Source organism: Plecotus auritus, assembly GCF_963455305.1.
Source record: "Plecotus auritus genome assembly, chromosome: 2".
Lineage (NCBI taxonomy): Eukaryota > Metazoa > Chordata > Mammalia > Chiroptera > Vespertilionidae > Plecotus > Plecotus auritus.
The window spans coordinates 222,426,560-222,442,190 of NC_137771.1; the positions used below are offsets into that span (position 1 = coordinate 222,426,560).

Genomic DNA, 15,631 nt, shown 5'->3' on the forward strand with positions numbered 1-15,631 from the left:
CAGCAGCTCCTCCCTCCAGTGAAGGTCCAGTGGGTGAGACCTTCAGAGGCCAGACGGATGCTGACCCGAGGCCACCCTGCTGGACCATCCGGCCGACAGTCACCCCCCTTCTCCAGGTCCCACCAACTTGTACACTAGCATCATCAAACACCTTTTCTCTATTTCCCAGCCCATAGCTAATTAGAACTTTAAAGATATAAACAAAAATTCTAAACTTTCTGACTGCATTCCTATAGGTCACCTTAGGCATCTCCCAAGGGTGTGCACCCCACCTTGGAGAGCTGCCATCAACTCCCGGACAGCCGCCCAAGATCTGAGGACTAACCGCAACATCAAGCCTGCCCTTCGGCTGTTCAGGTAAGTTAGACTTTCAAGAAAACCTCTGCTGACAACTGCCAGAGAGAAGAGAGGTTGTCTGTATCTATGACTACTAGAGGCCCGATGCACGAAATTCGTGCAAGAGTAGGCCTTTCTTCCCCCAGCTGCCAGCACCGGCTTCCCTCTGGCACTCAGGACCCAGGCTTCCCTCGCAGCCCCAGCTTTATCCAGAAGGTCGTCTGGAAGGACATCTGGTCTAATTAGCATATTACACTTTTTTTATTATAGACTAGAGGCCCGGTGCACGAAGTTCATGCTGGGGGGGTGTCCCTCAGCCCAGCCTGCACCCTCTCCAATCTGAGACCCCTAGAGGGATGTTCGACTACCCATTTACAGGGATCGGGCCATGGGGGTGTGGCCAGCCTGGGTGAGGGGCTGAGGGCTGTTTGCAGGCTGGCCACAGCCCCTTCAGGGTGGGGGTCCCCACTGGGATGCCTGGCCAGCCTGGGTGATGAGCTGATGGATGTTTGCAGGCTGGCCAAGCCCCCCAGCGGGGACCCTCACCCCATGGGGGTGTGACCAGCCTGGGTGAGGGGCTGAGGGTTGTTTTCAGGCTGGCCACACCCCCTTCAGGGTGGGGGTCCCCGCTGGGGTGCCTGGCCAGCCTGGGTGAGGGGCTGATGGCTGTTTGTAGGATGGCCACACCCCCCGGCAACCCAAGCTCCCAGCCCCTCCTTTTTTCTTTTTTTTTTTTCAGTGCCTCCTTGAGCGGAGGCCAGGGCTGGCTGAAAGCACGTATCTGGGATTTATTTATCTTCTATAATTGAAACTTTGTAGCCTTGAGCGGAGGACAGGGCCGGCCAGGGAAGGTGGGAAGCTTGGCTTCCTCCATCACCAGGGGCAACCCAAGCCTCCTGCTCGCTCCAGCTCCATGGCCGCTGCCATCTTTGTTGGGTTAATTTGCATACTCACTCCTGATTGGCTGGTGGGTATAGTGGAGTAATGGTCAATTTGCATGTTTCTCTTTTATTAGTGTAGATCAGCCGTGGGAAAACTACGGCCTGCGGGCCGGATCTGGCCCGTTCGGCTGTTCTATCTGGCCCTCGGAGCCGAAAGAGCGGAGGGTTCTCTTGCTCTCCCCTCCGCTCCTTTACTTTGAATTTATATTAGTTCACACAAACACTCCATCCATGCTTTTGTTCCGGCCCTCCGATCCAGTTTAAGAACCCATTGTGGCCCTCCAGTCAAAAAGTTTGCCCACCCCTGGTGTAGATGGTCAACAATCAGTGGCAGCTTATCTGAATCTGTGTGTGATTTGCTCAATTCTATTCCCATCCCTTTTACTCTGCAGCCCTAGGCTCTGGGGGCCATTCACAGATCCACTGTGTGTCCATCTGTCTGTTGACCTTCTTCCTGAAAACCAAATGCAGGTCCACTGGGAGTGAGAGTGAGAGTGATCGGGAGGAATGGCTGATGCTCAGTAGACCTGCACCACCCACATCTGCCCACACGAGGGCACAGGTAGGCAAGTGTCCACACCTTGCGGCAGAGTCTGGAGCTCTTTGCAACTCCACCTCTAACACCTTTTCCCAAAATGAGCCACCTTTGGTCTGGCTGTCCATGCCTAGTATGAATTGAACCCGATGTTTCTACACTGAGAAGCAAATGGAAACCCAGCAGCCTGCAAGTAAACGCAGCTCTTTTAACCCTGAACCCACGGAAACCCTTTTTCATACGTCTTCCCTCCCTTAAAGAGCAAGTGGCCATCAGCGTTCCGGAAGCCCATTACCTGTCCGCACTTTCAGGTGTGCCCTGGCACTTTCTTCCCCACATGCTTTGGCTACTATCTCAACCAGGTGCAAGACACCGGGCTCCAGGCCCCACAGCTGCAGACTTGTGTTCCGGGTCTCCAGGTGCACGGTGGGGCTCCGCGTGGACATCAGCGTGAGCTGGAAAGTGGGGCGCGGGGCGAGATCTGTCACCCACGCCACGTGAAAGCCGGTGCTGGTCACATTGGAGACAGTGGCCCTTCTGATGGGGGCAGGAACTGGGAAGTGGATATAAACGCTGAGATTAAAAACCAACGCTCCGAGGAGAGAAGAAAGGAGAAGCCTCGTCCCCAGTGTTAAAATCAAATGCACCGCTCACTCGGGATATAAGACGTCCTCAGGGGACGCTGGCCCAGGGGAGTCCTGTGAGGCCTTGCTGCAAGCGGAACCCAGGGGTGCAGCTCCCTGGGCAGCACCCCTGCACCTTCGGTTTGGTGTCTGCCTCTGAGGTTCCCGGATTCCCGAAACGAAGGCCTCTTGAACAGGTTGTAGGTAGCTCCTCCAGAGGGTTCATCCCCCTCACCCCCTGGGCTGACATTCCGAGGAGTCAGCATAGTGGCCACTGCTGGCTGCAGAACTGTTTTTACAGGGGGCCCCAGGGACGCGACAGCACTGGGTTATGCGGGCTTAACAGTTTAGTCTTGGGAGCTGCATGGCTCAGCAGAGGAACTGCATCGAACAGCTACTTCCATTTGGATGCCGTCCAGAGCCGGGCCAGCCGCGTGAGCTCACAGAGGTGCCAGCGTGGCCGCCCCGAGGGAGGCGGCACGGCCAGGCCGTCTCCTGCCAGAGCTGGCTCCTGGCTCCTGAGCTGTCACCCGTGGGCCTTGGTGATGACTAAACCCTCTCCATGGAATGTATAATGTGGAGCTGCTGGGGTCAGCGATGCTGGGGAGGTGCAGAAATGTGGGGGGCCCAACACAGCTGTGGGATGTGCCCCACAGTCTCCTCCAGATGCCTGAATCCCTGCCCCAGATGTTGGCAAATGGGAGGCTTCGGAAGGGGGAGGAAGGGCTAGAGAGAACACGGAGACCAAGTTCTCGTCCTAACTAGGCCCGAACCCAGGGACAGGGCTGCTCTGCACGCAGCTTGCCGAGCCTTAAAATGAGAAATACACCTGAGCGTTGCTAAAAGGTCTCTGACCCGACAGCTGTCTGAGCCTGTGCCACCAGAACTTGCGCTGACCATGTGGTCCCACGTGCCCCTGGGACACATCATTCCAGGCACTCACCACAGGCTGGGGTCTTCAGAGACGTAGGGGTGGAGGCCAAGGGCAGGTCTGGGGAGCTGGAGTGTCCAGGGTCTGTGTTCTGCGGCCACGTAGGGTCCAGAGGTACAGGCGGTGTGCCCCGCGTGGGGAGGCCAGTGTGCCACACGTGGCCAGTAGGGCCCTCAGCGGGGCTGGGCCGAGCGTGCGGCTCTGCCGTGGAGTTTCTCAGCAGCCATCCAGAGGCCTCCAACAAGCCGTCCATGGGCCCGGGAAGGGAGCTGTGCGTTGGCCTAGGAGCCCTGCTGGCAGTCCACTGGCTCGTCCCCAGACCTGGGGCCTCGCTGGGCGCCGCCTCCTCCACGCCTTGCCCCGTGCTGTTCCTGTCCTGCCCGACCACGCTACTGTCCCCGCTCCTGGGCGGGGGCCCTGGGGTCTGGGCCTGGCCTGCTGCAGGGGGGCCCCACGAGTGCCCAGGGCTGGGTGACAAGGCAGGGGTCTCCAGGCCAAGGGCTGTTGTTTCTGTGCTGACAGCTGGGGCTGTTACCCTTGTCGCCAGGGACAGCGCACCTTCCATGGGGCTCGCCACGTCACCTGCTGGGACACAGCCACTCTCAGATGGGGTGTCTGACCCACAAACATCTCAGCAAAGCCCCAGATGCCACTGATGAGCAAGAGACCCCCGGAAGGACCCCAAGTGGGGCCACAGGCTGTCTCGGTGACTAGGACTGTTTAATGTGGCGTCACCCAAGCGACTCTCAAGGAGGGCCAGGAGGAGCCTTTCCACTTCATACGTGAGGATGCTGGGGCGCCAAGAGCAGGGTGTTGGGGGCCCAACACAGCTGGAGGATGTGCCCCACAGTCACGTTCCCCGGGGCAGGGGCGGCGGGGGACGGGGGTTGCTGCCGAGCCAGGACCTAGATGCAGGGCTTGGTTCCTGCAAGTTCACACAAATCCATCCGCCTTTGGGAAATGGAGTGATTTCCCCAGATGTGTGCTCAGAGCAGGGCTTGGCGCTGGCACTGGTGCCCACCTACTGGACACATGACTGAGAAGATGGAGAAGGGAAGCTCTGCCATGTGAGGAGGTGGGACTGGAGGCCCAGAGGGCAGGGAACAGAGCTCCTTTCTGAGGACAGCTCTCTGCCAGTGCTCCCAGCCAGAGGCCTGAGCTGGGACCTCAAAGGTGGCCGAGCCCTCCACTGCCCCCCCAGCACCCAGGGCACACATGGCTGGCCCATCACAGCACGTGCATCCATTCGGGCCTCCTCCTGCTTCTCCCTCAGCCCTTCAGGTGCCCCAACCAATCAATCAGAACTGGCCCCCCAAAACTCAGGGCAGATGTTTGGGCCCCACGTCAGGGCCTTCTCCGCACTTGCCTGGGCTTCTCTAGCCTCGGGCTCCAGGCAAGTAAAAAGATTAAACATCATATTTTAAAACTGCCCTGGTATAAAGATAGGATTCACTATTGATATTCACTATTATTATATTCACTAGAGGCCTGGTGCACGAAATTCATGCACGGGGCCGGGGGTGGGGGGGGGATGTCCCTCAGCCCAGCCTGAACCCTCTCCAATCTGGGACCCCTCGAGGGATGTCCGACTGCCCAATAGGATCGGGCCTAAATGGGCATTCGGACATCCCTCTCACAATCCAGGACTGCTGGCTCCCTACTGCTCGCCTGCCTGCCTTCCTGATTGCCCCTAACCGCTTTTGCCTGCCAGCCTGATCACCCCCTAACCACTCCCCTGCCAGCCTGATTGATGCCTAACTGCCTTCCCCTGAAGGCCTGGTACCCCCTAACTGCTCTCCCCTGCAGGCCTGGGTCCCTCCCAACTGCCCTTCCCTGCACACCCAGTCACCCCCAACTTCCCTCCTCTGCCGGCCGGGTCACCCCTAACTGCCCTCCCCTGCTGGCCTGATCACCCACAACTGCCCTCCCTTTCAGGCCTGGTTCCTCCCAACTGCCCTCCCCTGCTGGCCATCTTGTGGTGGCCATCTTGTGTCCACATGGGGGCAGGATCTTTGACCACATGGGGGCAGCCATCTTGTGTATTGGAGTGATGGTCAATCTGCATATTACTCTTTTATTAGATAGGATAGAGGCCTGGTACATGGGTGGCGGCCAGCTGGTTTGCCCTGAAGGGTGTCCCCGATCAGGGTGAGGGTACCCTTGGGGTGTGGGGTGGCCTGGGCGAGGGGCCTGTGGTGGTTTGCAGGCCAGCCACACCCCTTGGCGACCCAAGTGGAGGCCCTGGTATCTGGGGTATATTTATCTTCTACAATTGAAACTTTGTAGCCTGGAGCGGAGCCAAGCCTTCTGCTCACTCCATGGCAGCAGCCATTTCTGTTGGGATTTATTTATCTTCTATAATTGAAACTTTGTAGCCTTAAGCGGAGGCCAAAGCAGGCCAGGGCTGCAGAAGCTTGGCTTCCTCCATCACCGCGGGCAACCCTAGCCTCCTGCTCTCTCCAGCTCTGTGGCTGCCACATTTCTGTTGGGCTTTATTTATCTTCTATAATTGAAACTTTGTAGCATTGAGTGGAGGCCTGGACCAGCAAGGGCAGGCGGAAAGCTTGACTTCCTCCATTGCCGGGGAAACCCAAGCCTCCCTCCTGCTCTCTGTGGCTGTAGCCATCTTGGTTGGGTTTATTTGCATATTCCCTCCTGATTGGCTGGTGGGCGTGGCTGGTGGGTGTAGCAGAGTGGTGGTTAATTTGCATATTACTCTTTTATTAGATAGGATTTCTTTCCTTTAATTTAAAAAATGAAAACATTTCTGTGGGTTCCTAACTGTATGAGGAGCCCTCGACACTGTGCCTGATGGAGAAGTGGGCCTTACCCCACACCCAGGTCCGCAGGGTGGGGGCCAGCCCAGCGCTGGGGAAGGGGTGGGGTGGAGGACTCACCCACGCAGGCCCGGCCAGCTCTGGAGGGGTTGGCGTCCTTGGCCGTCAGGCAGCGGCAGGTGTAGGAGCCCTCAAGGTTGATGCACTGGGCGGCCGGCGAGCAGTCATGCTCCAGGCTGTCCGCACACTCGTCCCAGTCTGTGGGAGGGAGAGAGACGGGACAGGAGCCCGGGAGAAAGGCCAGAGGCTGCTCAGAAAACGGATGGGAACAGAGCAAAGTTCTCTCTGACTGTCTTTCAGGGAATAGCCCAAAGGCCGAGGCCAGGGTGAGTGAAGTGCCCGGGTGTCCAGCACCCTTGGGAGGAGGCTCTGCACCGATCCTTCCCCAGAGGCCTGCACTTGAACCAGGGCACAATCTGAGCGCCTGATGCGCTGACCCTCACCGTTGGCTGGCTGATAATGGAGCAAAGATTAGGGGATGGTGGTTACTGTTTAAGGTATTAACACACACAGATGGGAATATATTTCTTCCTTGTTTATTCTTTGTTCCAGACCTAAACCTCTCAAATGTGTCAACATGCCCTAATACTTAGTGTTCAAGAGAGAAATGGGAAAATGGCTGAGCCAGATGTCCAGTTAGGTATAATGTGAGCTTTCTTTGACATGGACAGGAATGGCCCTGGAGCACCCCCTCTGGGAAATGACTCTCAAAGTCCCCATGTCACCAGCAAGCCCTGAGCCTTCTGATTTGGGCAAGGAAATGTTAGGTAAGCCCCTGTCCCTGTAAACACCCCAGTGGCCCCCGGCCCTGGCTCACTCACCCACACCCAGTCCAGCCCTGCCTTTTCCAATCACCCACAGCCAGGACTGGCATCAGGCCAAAGTGAGGAACAAAATTCTCCAGGAATGCCATTCCCTTCTTTATCCTGCCCTCTCCAAGCCCCTCTCCTGGACCCCCTGGGACCACTACCCGTACTTCCGTACCTGCCTTAGGAAAGAATCTGATGGTCTCGTGCGTTTGGACACATGGCTAATCAGTAAAGGGCTACGTGCAATCAGCACAATAAACCTAAACCTCAAGGAATGAATATCTCAACTGGTTTCCGGGCTGGGGGGGGGGGGGCCTGGGGTAGTTTCCCACATCCCAGAACTCCATCCTTCCGCCCACCCAGCTCTTTGGGTCACTACCTGCCCCACCTCCCCGCCCCTCAGGGGAACAAGTGGCTCCAAGCAGAGTCACCTCGGCTGGCAGGACACGCTAGGGCCCCGAGAGGGGGCTGGATTCCCCAGGTGGGGAGGGCTGTGAGGCCCTCTGCACACGCCTCCCTGAGCCTGGCAGCGTGCCCGACCACGCCCAGTGCGCCAAGGGAGCCGGGCGGGGCTGGGTCAAGTCAAGATCAGGGACGAGGTCAGTTTTGTGCAGAGAAACTGCAGCTGATGCTCAGGGGCCCATGTTGTGGTTTTCAGTTTTGTTTCATGTGATCTTCACGGAAGCAGCTCCCTGGAGACCAGCAGGCTCACTCGTCAGCTGATGCACACACACCACACACACACACCACACACACACCACACACCCCCACACACACCTCACACACACCACACCACATACCATCCAAACCCCACACACCTCATACACACACACCAAACACACACACACCACACCACTCACCACATACCATCCAAACCCCACACACCTCATACACACACACCACTTACCACACACACCACACACACACATCTCACACCCCACACACCTCACACACACACACCATACACACACACCCCACATACATACCACACCCCCCCACACACACACCTCACACACACCACACCACATACCATCCAAACCCCACACACCTCATACATACACACCACTTACCACACACACCACACACACCCACACACACATACCACACACCTCACACACACACCACACCACACACCATACACACCCCACACACCTCACACACACCACACACGCACCACTCACCACACACACCACCACCACCACCACACACACACCACATACACACACACCACACACCCCCCACACACACCCCACACACCTCACACACACCATACCACATACCATCCAAACCCCACACACCTCATACACACACACCACTTACCACACACACCACACACACACATCTCACACCCCACACACCTCACACACACACACCATACACACACACCCCACACACATACCACACCCCCACACACACACACACACCCCACACACATACCACACCCCCCCACACACACACCTCACACACACCACACCACATACCATCCAAACCCCACACACCTCATACATACACACCACTTACCACACACACCACACACACCCACACACACACACCACACACCTCACACACACACCACACCACACACCATACACACCCCACACACCTCACACACACACACCACACCACACACCATACATACCCCACACTCCTCACACACACACACCACTCACCACACACACACACACCACCACCACCACCACCACCACCACACACCACACACACACCCCACACCCCACATACCTCACACACACCACACCACACACCATACATACCCCACACACCTCACACACACACCACACACACATCCCACACATCCCACACACCTCACACACCCCACACCACACATCGTACATACCCCACACTCCTCACACACACACCACACATACACACTCACCACACACCACCACCACCACCACCACACACACCACATACACACACACCACTCACCACACACACACCTGGGCTCTTTTGCAGACAGGGCCCTGCTGGTCCGGCCCCCAGATGTTCTGGAACCCTGCCCGTCGACCAGCCTGCAGGCAGCACCAGGGTGCTGGGGGGTGGAGGCCAGAACGGAGCCCAGGCTGGCCCAGCAGCAGGGCCCTGAGGTGCTCAAGGCCCCAGAGGAGATCTGGGCTCAAAGTGCAGAGCACAGAGCACCTGGTGGCTATTTTTAGTGCTGGTGACTCCCCTCCCCTTACTCCCCCTGCACACAGCTCAGCAGCACGCCCGGGAAGGCGGCCCAGCTTTATCCGGCCTGTATTAAAACCCAGGGCCAGGCGGCTCTCCGGGTCCGAGGCAGAAGGCGGGCCTGCGGCAGGTAGAGCTGCCAGTGGCCTCTGGATCTCCCACCCACCTTGCACCAGCGTCTCCCTCGGATCAATCTGGAACACTCTGCTTGCCCACAGCCGCGGGAGCATGGGGGCCAGCGTGGAGACACCCACTGGGAACTCGGGGTCCTGCACCGTCACTCTGAGCTTCACGACCACGCTTCCGGCCTGGAGAGACACGATCTGCAGCCTCAGCTTCCCCCGCCTGCACAGGTCCGACACCGCCGGCGGAAAGGCACGTTCAACCTGGCCAGGGAGAGGCGACAGCCGGTCAGAGCCGATTTTCCATCAGCGTCTTTAACACGGCCAAGCCGGGCCCCAGGCGTGGCTGCCGACGGGACGTGTGTCCCCTCCAGGACCAAGAAGAGGCAGCCGGCGACCAACCCCTTGGGGCAAGCAAATGTCCCCCAGCTCACTGCACCCCAACCGGGCTTCCCCTGGGACAGCGGACCGGGTGTTGGTGAGGACGGGCAGTGACCATGAGAGTCGGGCTCTCTGTCATGGAGCAGGAGAGATGCGGTGCCCTCTGGGTTAGAGACAAAGGGCTTTGTCCAGCACGGCAGGCAGCCCTGTAAGTGGGGGACAGTGCTCTGAACATCGCTGTGAAGGTAAATTGCGTGAGAGAGAGACAAAGGGCTGCCGGATTGACTGATGGATGGACTGACTGACCAAGGGGGCCGCCAAGGAACAATCTCATGGCTGTTTGGCACTGTCCCCCTCTTACAGGGCTGTCTCCCCCAGGACACACCGGGGCAGGGCCAGGGGCTCAGGGTCGGCCCTGCCGGAGCCAGGGAGACAGCAGCCTTGCCCCACGCTCCTGCCACACCATTCCTGCACACACACAGATCCCATTGGCTTAAAAACCAATTTTCCCTGTAGGTGACTATGGAGAGACAACCCTCCTCCGGTCTCTCGCATTTCTACACCGTTTGCAAGCAGAAGCCATCACTGCCCTTTTGTTCCCGAATATCGTTCCCAGGCGTTTGTATGACGGACAGCCTGAGGGGGGAGAGATCATGGCGCCAAGGGCAGATCTGTTCCCTGTCTGAGAGAATAAAGGTAATGTCTCCTTATGGAGTAAGGTTTGGTCGGGTTTGCTCACAGCCCAGTTACAAAGGTTCGGGCTCCCCAAGCTTGGGGATCCCCTGCTGTGATGCAGACATACTGCGTGCATCCCCCACCTGGCCTCCTTTGAGTCACCCCTGTGGGACCCGGGGGCAGCGGGGGATCTGGCCCCAGTGGGACCGTCGCGCTGCCTGCTGTGCTGGACAAAGCCCTTTGTGTCTCACCCAGGCACCTGGTGTCTTCGGCCAGCACCCAGACAACAGGAAGAGGCTGACGTATTAGTTTGCAGGAAGGGTAAAGTCTTAGACCTTTCGTGGTTCTTGACTGTTTATGAAGTCACTTTTTTCTTGGTCCTCCCAGGCCGGGTGCTAATGACCCCCTTTAGCCACCGGGGACATGGATGCCTGATCCCTGCTTAGCATTCCTGATGAAGCCGCCCCAAAGTGGGAAGACAGAGCCCTCAGATCCCAGGGAGGAAGTTCGACAGAAAACCCAGCTGTAGGATCCAGTGGTGTAGACCATTTGAATCCAAAACATGTATTTCAAAGACAGTGTGGCCCCAAATCTAGATTAAGCCCCCCATAAACGAAGAGGGGGAAGTATTTGAGTCATGGCTTATGTGGGCTCCTCGCTCGGAGCATCAGGGACAGCTCACCGCCCCCCTCCTTGGCTTTACCTCCTGAAGCAGCTGCCGGGCAAAGTCCCGGTACTCGGGGCTGCCGCGGTTCAGCAGCGGCTCCGTCACGGTGCGGTTCAGGATCCTCACTGTGACTCCAAACACACGGGCCTCTGAGACAGACAATCGTGCACATTAGCTGAAACCCAGTGATCCAACATCACGTGGTTTTCTGTCAACGCTTTTCATAAAGCCTATGCTTTGAGAGAAATTTAAAAAAAAAAAAAATAGATCAAGGCCTGCGCCACCCAGGTACCACCATGACCAGGCAAAGGGGGGCTCGAACCATGGGGCAGGGCAAAAGTCAGCCACCTGGAGGAGTCGTGTGGCCACGCCCGCTGCCTTTTGGATGCCAGAATCCCCGGTTCATTCCTACCCGTGTTTGTCTGGGGGAAAGTTCTCTCCTGGCATTGACACCGTGGGCGGGGCATGCCCTTGTCAGGTGCACCGTGTGGGAAATGAGGTGCACTTCCTGCAGGTTTCACAAAGCGCTCAGGCCCTCGTTTGGGGAAGTTATACACACTCAGCCCTGAGGGGTTAAGTGTCACAGAAGGTCTTTCAGTGCCTGCAGGACGCAGTGAGGGGAGCGAGGGAGCCCATGATGGCCATGACCCCCAGACATTGCTCAGAGGACATGGAGCACCTGCCACCCCATTAGGACGGCCAAGCCCATGCCTGCCCCTGCCTGGTTATAAGAAGAGCAACAGTTTGAATTTCTGGGGCCAACGGAATCAGGATGGAAAGACCAGCTCACAGGAAACACACGGTGTTCAGACGAGTGCCTCACCGGTTCTGACGGTCAGCATGGCGGTGACATTGGTCCTGCACACCTGGTAGCTGGTCTTCACCCAATACAGCACCCCGGCCTCCAGCCCCGTCACCTCCAGGGTCGTCGCCTGGGTCCTGACACTCCTGAGCAGCTCCTCGCCCCTGGAAACCTGCACGTGGAAGGTGCGGTTCTGGGTGGAATTTAAACTCCAGGACACTTGAAAGCTGCTGCTCGTGACATTGAGGATCATGTAGTCTGTGATGGGAGGGCCGTCTGTGAACACACAGAAAGAGAAGCATCGGAGGATGTCACAGAGAGGCAGCAGAAGCAACATCAACAAGTGGAACCCCTCAAACAAAAACGCTTCTGCACAGCAAAGGCAACCTAGGGAATGGGAGACGATATTTGCAAATCACACATCTGGTAAGGGGTTAGCATCCAAAATATGTATGAAACTCATAGAAATCAATGGCAAAAAAAAACAACAACAAATAATATAATTGCAAAATGGGCAAAAAATCTGAGTACACATTTCCCCCAAAGAAGACATACAGATGGCCAACAAGCACATGAAAAGATGATCAACATCACTCATCATCAGATAAATGCGATCAAAACCACAATGGGATACGCCTGTCAGAACGGCTATCCTCAGAAAGACAAGAGATAAGAGCTGGTGAGGATGTGGGGGGAAAAGGGAACCCTTGTGCACTGTTGGTGCAGCCACTGTGGGAAGCAGTACAGAAGTTCCTCAAAGAATTCAGGCTATAGAGCTGCCACGTGATCCAGCAAGCCCACTGCTGGGTACTTACCCGAAGGAAATGAAAGCACTGTCTCCAAGCAATGTGTGCGCCTCAGCGTTCACCGCAGCATCATTCACAATAGCCAAGACTTGGACACAACCTCAGCTGTGGTCATTATGGTGTGTCATGGGCTGAACTGCATCCCCCAGTATCCACAGGGTGAAGTCTCAACTCCCAGTACATCAGGATGGGACAGTATTTGGAGACAGGTCTTTAAAGAGGTGACTAAGTTCAAGTTAGGTAATTAGGCTGGGCCCTACTCCAATCTGACTGTGCCCTTTTTAAAAATATATATGTTTTGATTGATTTCAGAGAGAGGAAGGGAGAGGGAAAGAGAGTTAGAAACATCAATGATAAGAGAGAATCATTGACCGGCTGCCTCCTGCACACCCCTTACTGGGGATTGAGCCCACAACCCGGGCATGTGCCCTGACCAGGAATCAAACTGTGACCTCCTGGTTCAAAGGTCCACCCTCAACCACTGAGCCATACTGTGCTCAGGTCCTGGTTTGGGGAAGTTATACACACTCAGCCCTGAATGAACTGGGGATTCTGGCGTCCAGAAGGCAGCTGGCGTGGCCACACGACTCCACCAGGTGGCTGACTTTTGCCCTGCCCCATGGTTCAAGCCCCCCTTTGCCTGGTCATGGTGGTACCTGGGTGGTGCAGGCCTTGATCTATTTTTTTTTTTTTTTTACATTTTCATATGAAAATCCATGTGTTGGGGAGCAATACTCTAATATAAAACTCTAGCATGTAATATTCTAATAAAACAATTAACATATATTTTAATATTCAAATATAATTAATCTCTGTTTTTGAAGAAAAATTCTGGCATACAACAGGCACCTAAGAAATATGAATTATGTAAAAAGTAGTTTAGCCCTCAGTCTAGGCACAACAATTCTTACATCAGAATCTGAGTTCTATAAAAAAGCAAGTCATGAGGATTTTTTAAAAACCTTTTGTGAAACCATAGTAAAAAGACTCAGTTAAAGACGTGTCAACCTTTCCCAAAGCCCTTCATGAAAGGCTTCATAAAACATGTTTTCTAGGATCATGAAAAAAATTCCACCTTTCCAGAGAAATGTGTATGTCTCCTTTCAGTAAAAAAATAAAATAAAAACCAGTGTAATTCAACCCATTTTCCTTTTTGCCTTGGATGCCAAGAGGCTCAGAATCAAGGTTAGTGCCTCACCCTAGTCCTCTGACTCAGCCCTGCTGTGTCTTCCTCCAACTGAGCACGGAGCTGCCTTTTATAAATGGGGGTGCCCCGTGGGTGCATGCTTCCCTCCTGTGAACCCCTGTGGATCCCCCTCAAAGCAGGTGGAGATAAATTACAGTGAGCCCAGCCCTCCTCCCCCCCCACCCCCCCGCCTTACTTGGATGGGACTGGGGACCTCCACCTAAATTCTCATTGTGCCCTGACCACTCTCCCAGGATGGGTGGTTGAGGAAGACACATCTGTCCTTTTCAGACTTCTGCCCTCCAGAACTGTGAGAGAATACATTACTGCTCTTTTAGACTTTTTAAAAAAAAAAAAAAAAAAATTTGATCACCTCCTTTTGCTTTGCTTTTTACCTTTTTTCTGCTGTTTTACACCACCAGGTGTGTGGCCCTTCGTTACAACAGCCACAGGAAACGAACCCACCTCCCAGCCTCTTCAACTACTTTTCAAGGCAGCTGCTGGCTGGACAGCCACTTGGAAAATTATTCGTGTCGCTGCAGAATCAGCCAGCTTCTGACACACTCGGCCAAAGCCCTCTGCTCTAAGTCAGAGCTCAAGGCCTCTTACGCTGGACATGATGCCTCTGCCCCTTGTGCTTGAACCCGGGTTTTTGTCCTTCATTAGCCAGGACATCTGCTCTCACAGCCCTTCAGCTTTTTGACGACCCTCATATAATGAGGCCCTTGAAAATAACACCCAACCCCTGAGTCTGTGCAACCCTGCTGCCATGTGCCTCCCTGACCTTCATTTGGGAACTTGGCCTTTATCTCGGTGAGCGCATTAGATTCCCTGTGTCCCTGGGTCTGGGCCTTGTTGCTTTGGGGCAGCCCTGACCCGCCTCGGGGGAAGCAGGAAGGAGCCTGCCTGCTGGGAATGCTGCCTTTCCCAGGGTACCCCAGGTCAGGCTGCTCCTCTTTTCCCTGGGGCCTGTCATCCTGAGACCTGACCTTTCGTAAAGGTAGAAATGCTGAGGATGCTAGCCAAGAGCCTGCGCATTCAGTTAGGGACGAGGGGTCTTGGCTTGGTGAACAGCCTGCCTCTGGAGTGGGCAGCCCTGCCCTGGTCAAGCACGCGTTTTTTAGGGTGTTGACCAGGTATTGGGTTCCAGTGGAGAAAGGGACCATGGCAGACAGAGTTAGGAGGGTCCTAGAACAGTTCCTCCCCGTCCAAAAAGCAGAGCGTGTCCCTGGAACGTCACATGCCAACCAGGCAACATTTCCTACGGTCTCTGTTTTGTGCAAGAATCCAGCTGCCCCGTGTGTCATTAATCGAATGACTAATTTCACAAGAAAAGCATGTGAAATTTGTGCTGTATTTTCCACGGGTTTGTACCTCTGAACCATTCCAGCAGATTGCTCATTTATATTAGCTTCTAAATTTAAACCATGTGCTGCTTCCCTTAGCAATATGCCATTGGAATTCACTCTGTTTCGGAGCTGGCAACACTGGGTTCGCCTTTTCTGCCCGGTGGGGAGTGAAGCCAGATGGGGCAGCTTTCCCTTTACCTGTGGGACAGCGCTTTATCTGGACGGAACCTTGTAACGCAGTATCCGGGCAGCATGGCAAAGTCTGGCTGGCAACATCCCTAACTATAAATAGAGTCTAATGTCTTTTTCAGATTACTGACCACAGTACTTTCAGTAACTGATTCCAGTCTTCTATTCTCAGTGATGGACAGGATTCTCCCCACAGAGGCCACAGTGTAGATCCAAGGATGGTCTACAGGGGAGTCTGTGCAAAGCTTTGTGGGC

General features: G+C 55.4%; 1 protein-coding gene across 1 annotated transcript in view; it reads right to left on the bottom strand.

Moving 5' to 3' along the window:
• UMODL1 (uromodulin like 1) overlaps positions 1-15,631 on the bottom strand; it is a gene marked incomplete at both ends in the record, with an annotated part of 53,304 nt that overhangs the window by 19,516 nt on the left and 18,157 nt on the right. Inside the window, 6 exons of the mRNA XM_080654726.1 lie at positions 2,108-2,365; positions 3,379-3,948; positions 6,264-6,401; positions 9,366-9,585; positions 11,081-11,193; positions 11,868-12,122. Of these exons, the coding sequence (XP_080510852.1) occupies positions 2,108-2,365; positions 3,379-3,948; positions 6,264-6,401; positions 9,366-9,585; positions 11,081-11,193; positions 11,868-12,122 (1,554 nt within the window). The remainder of the gene's footprint in view (positions 1-2,107; positions 2,366-3,378; positions 3,949-6,263; positions 6,402-9,365; positions 9,586-11,080; positions 11,194-11,867; positions 12,123-15,631) is intronic.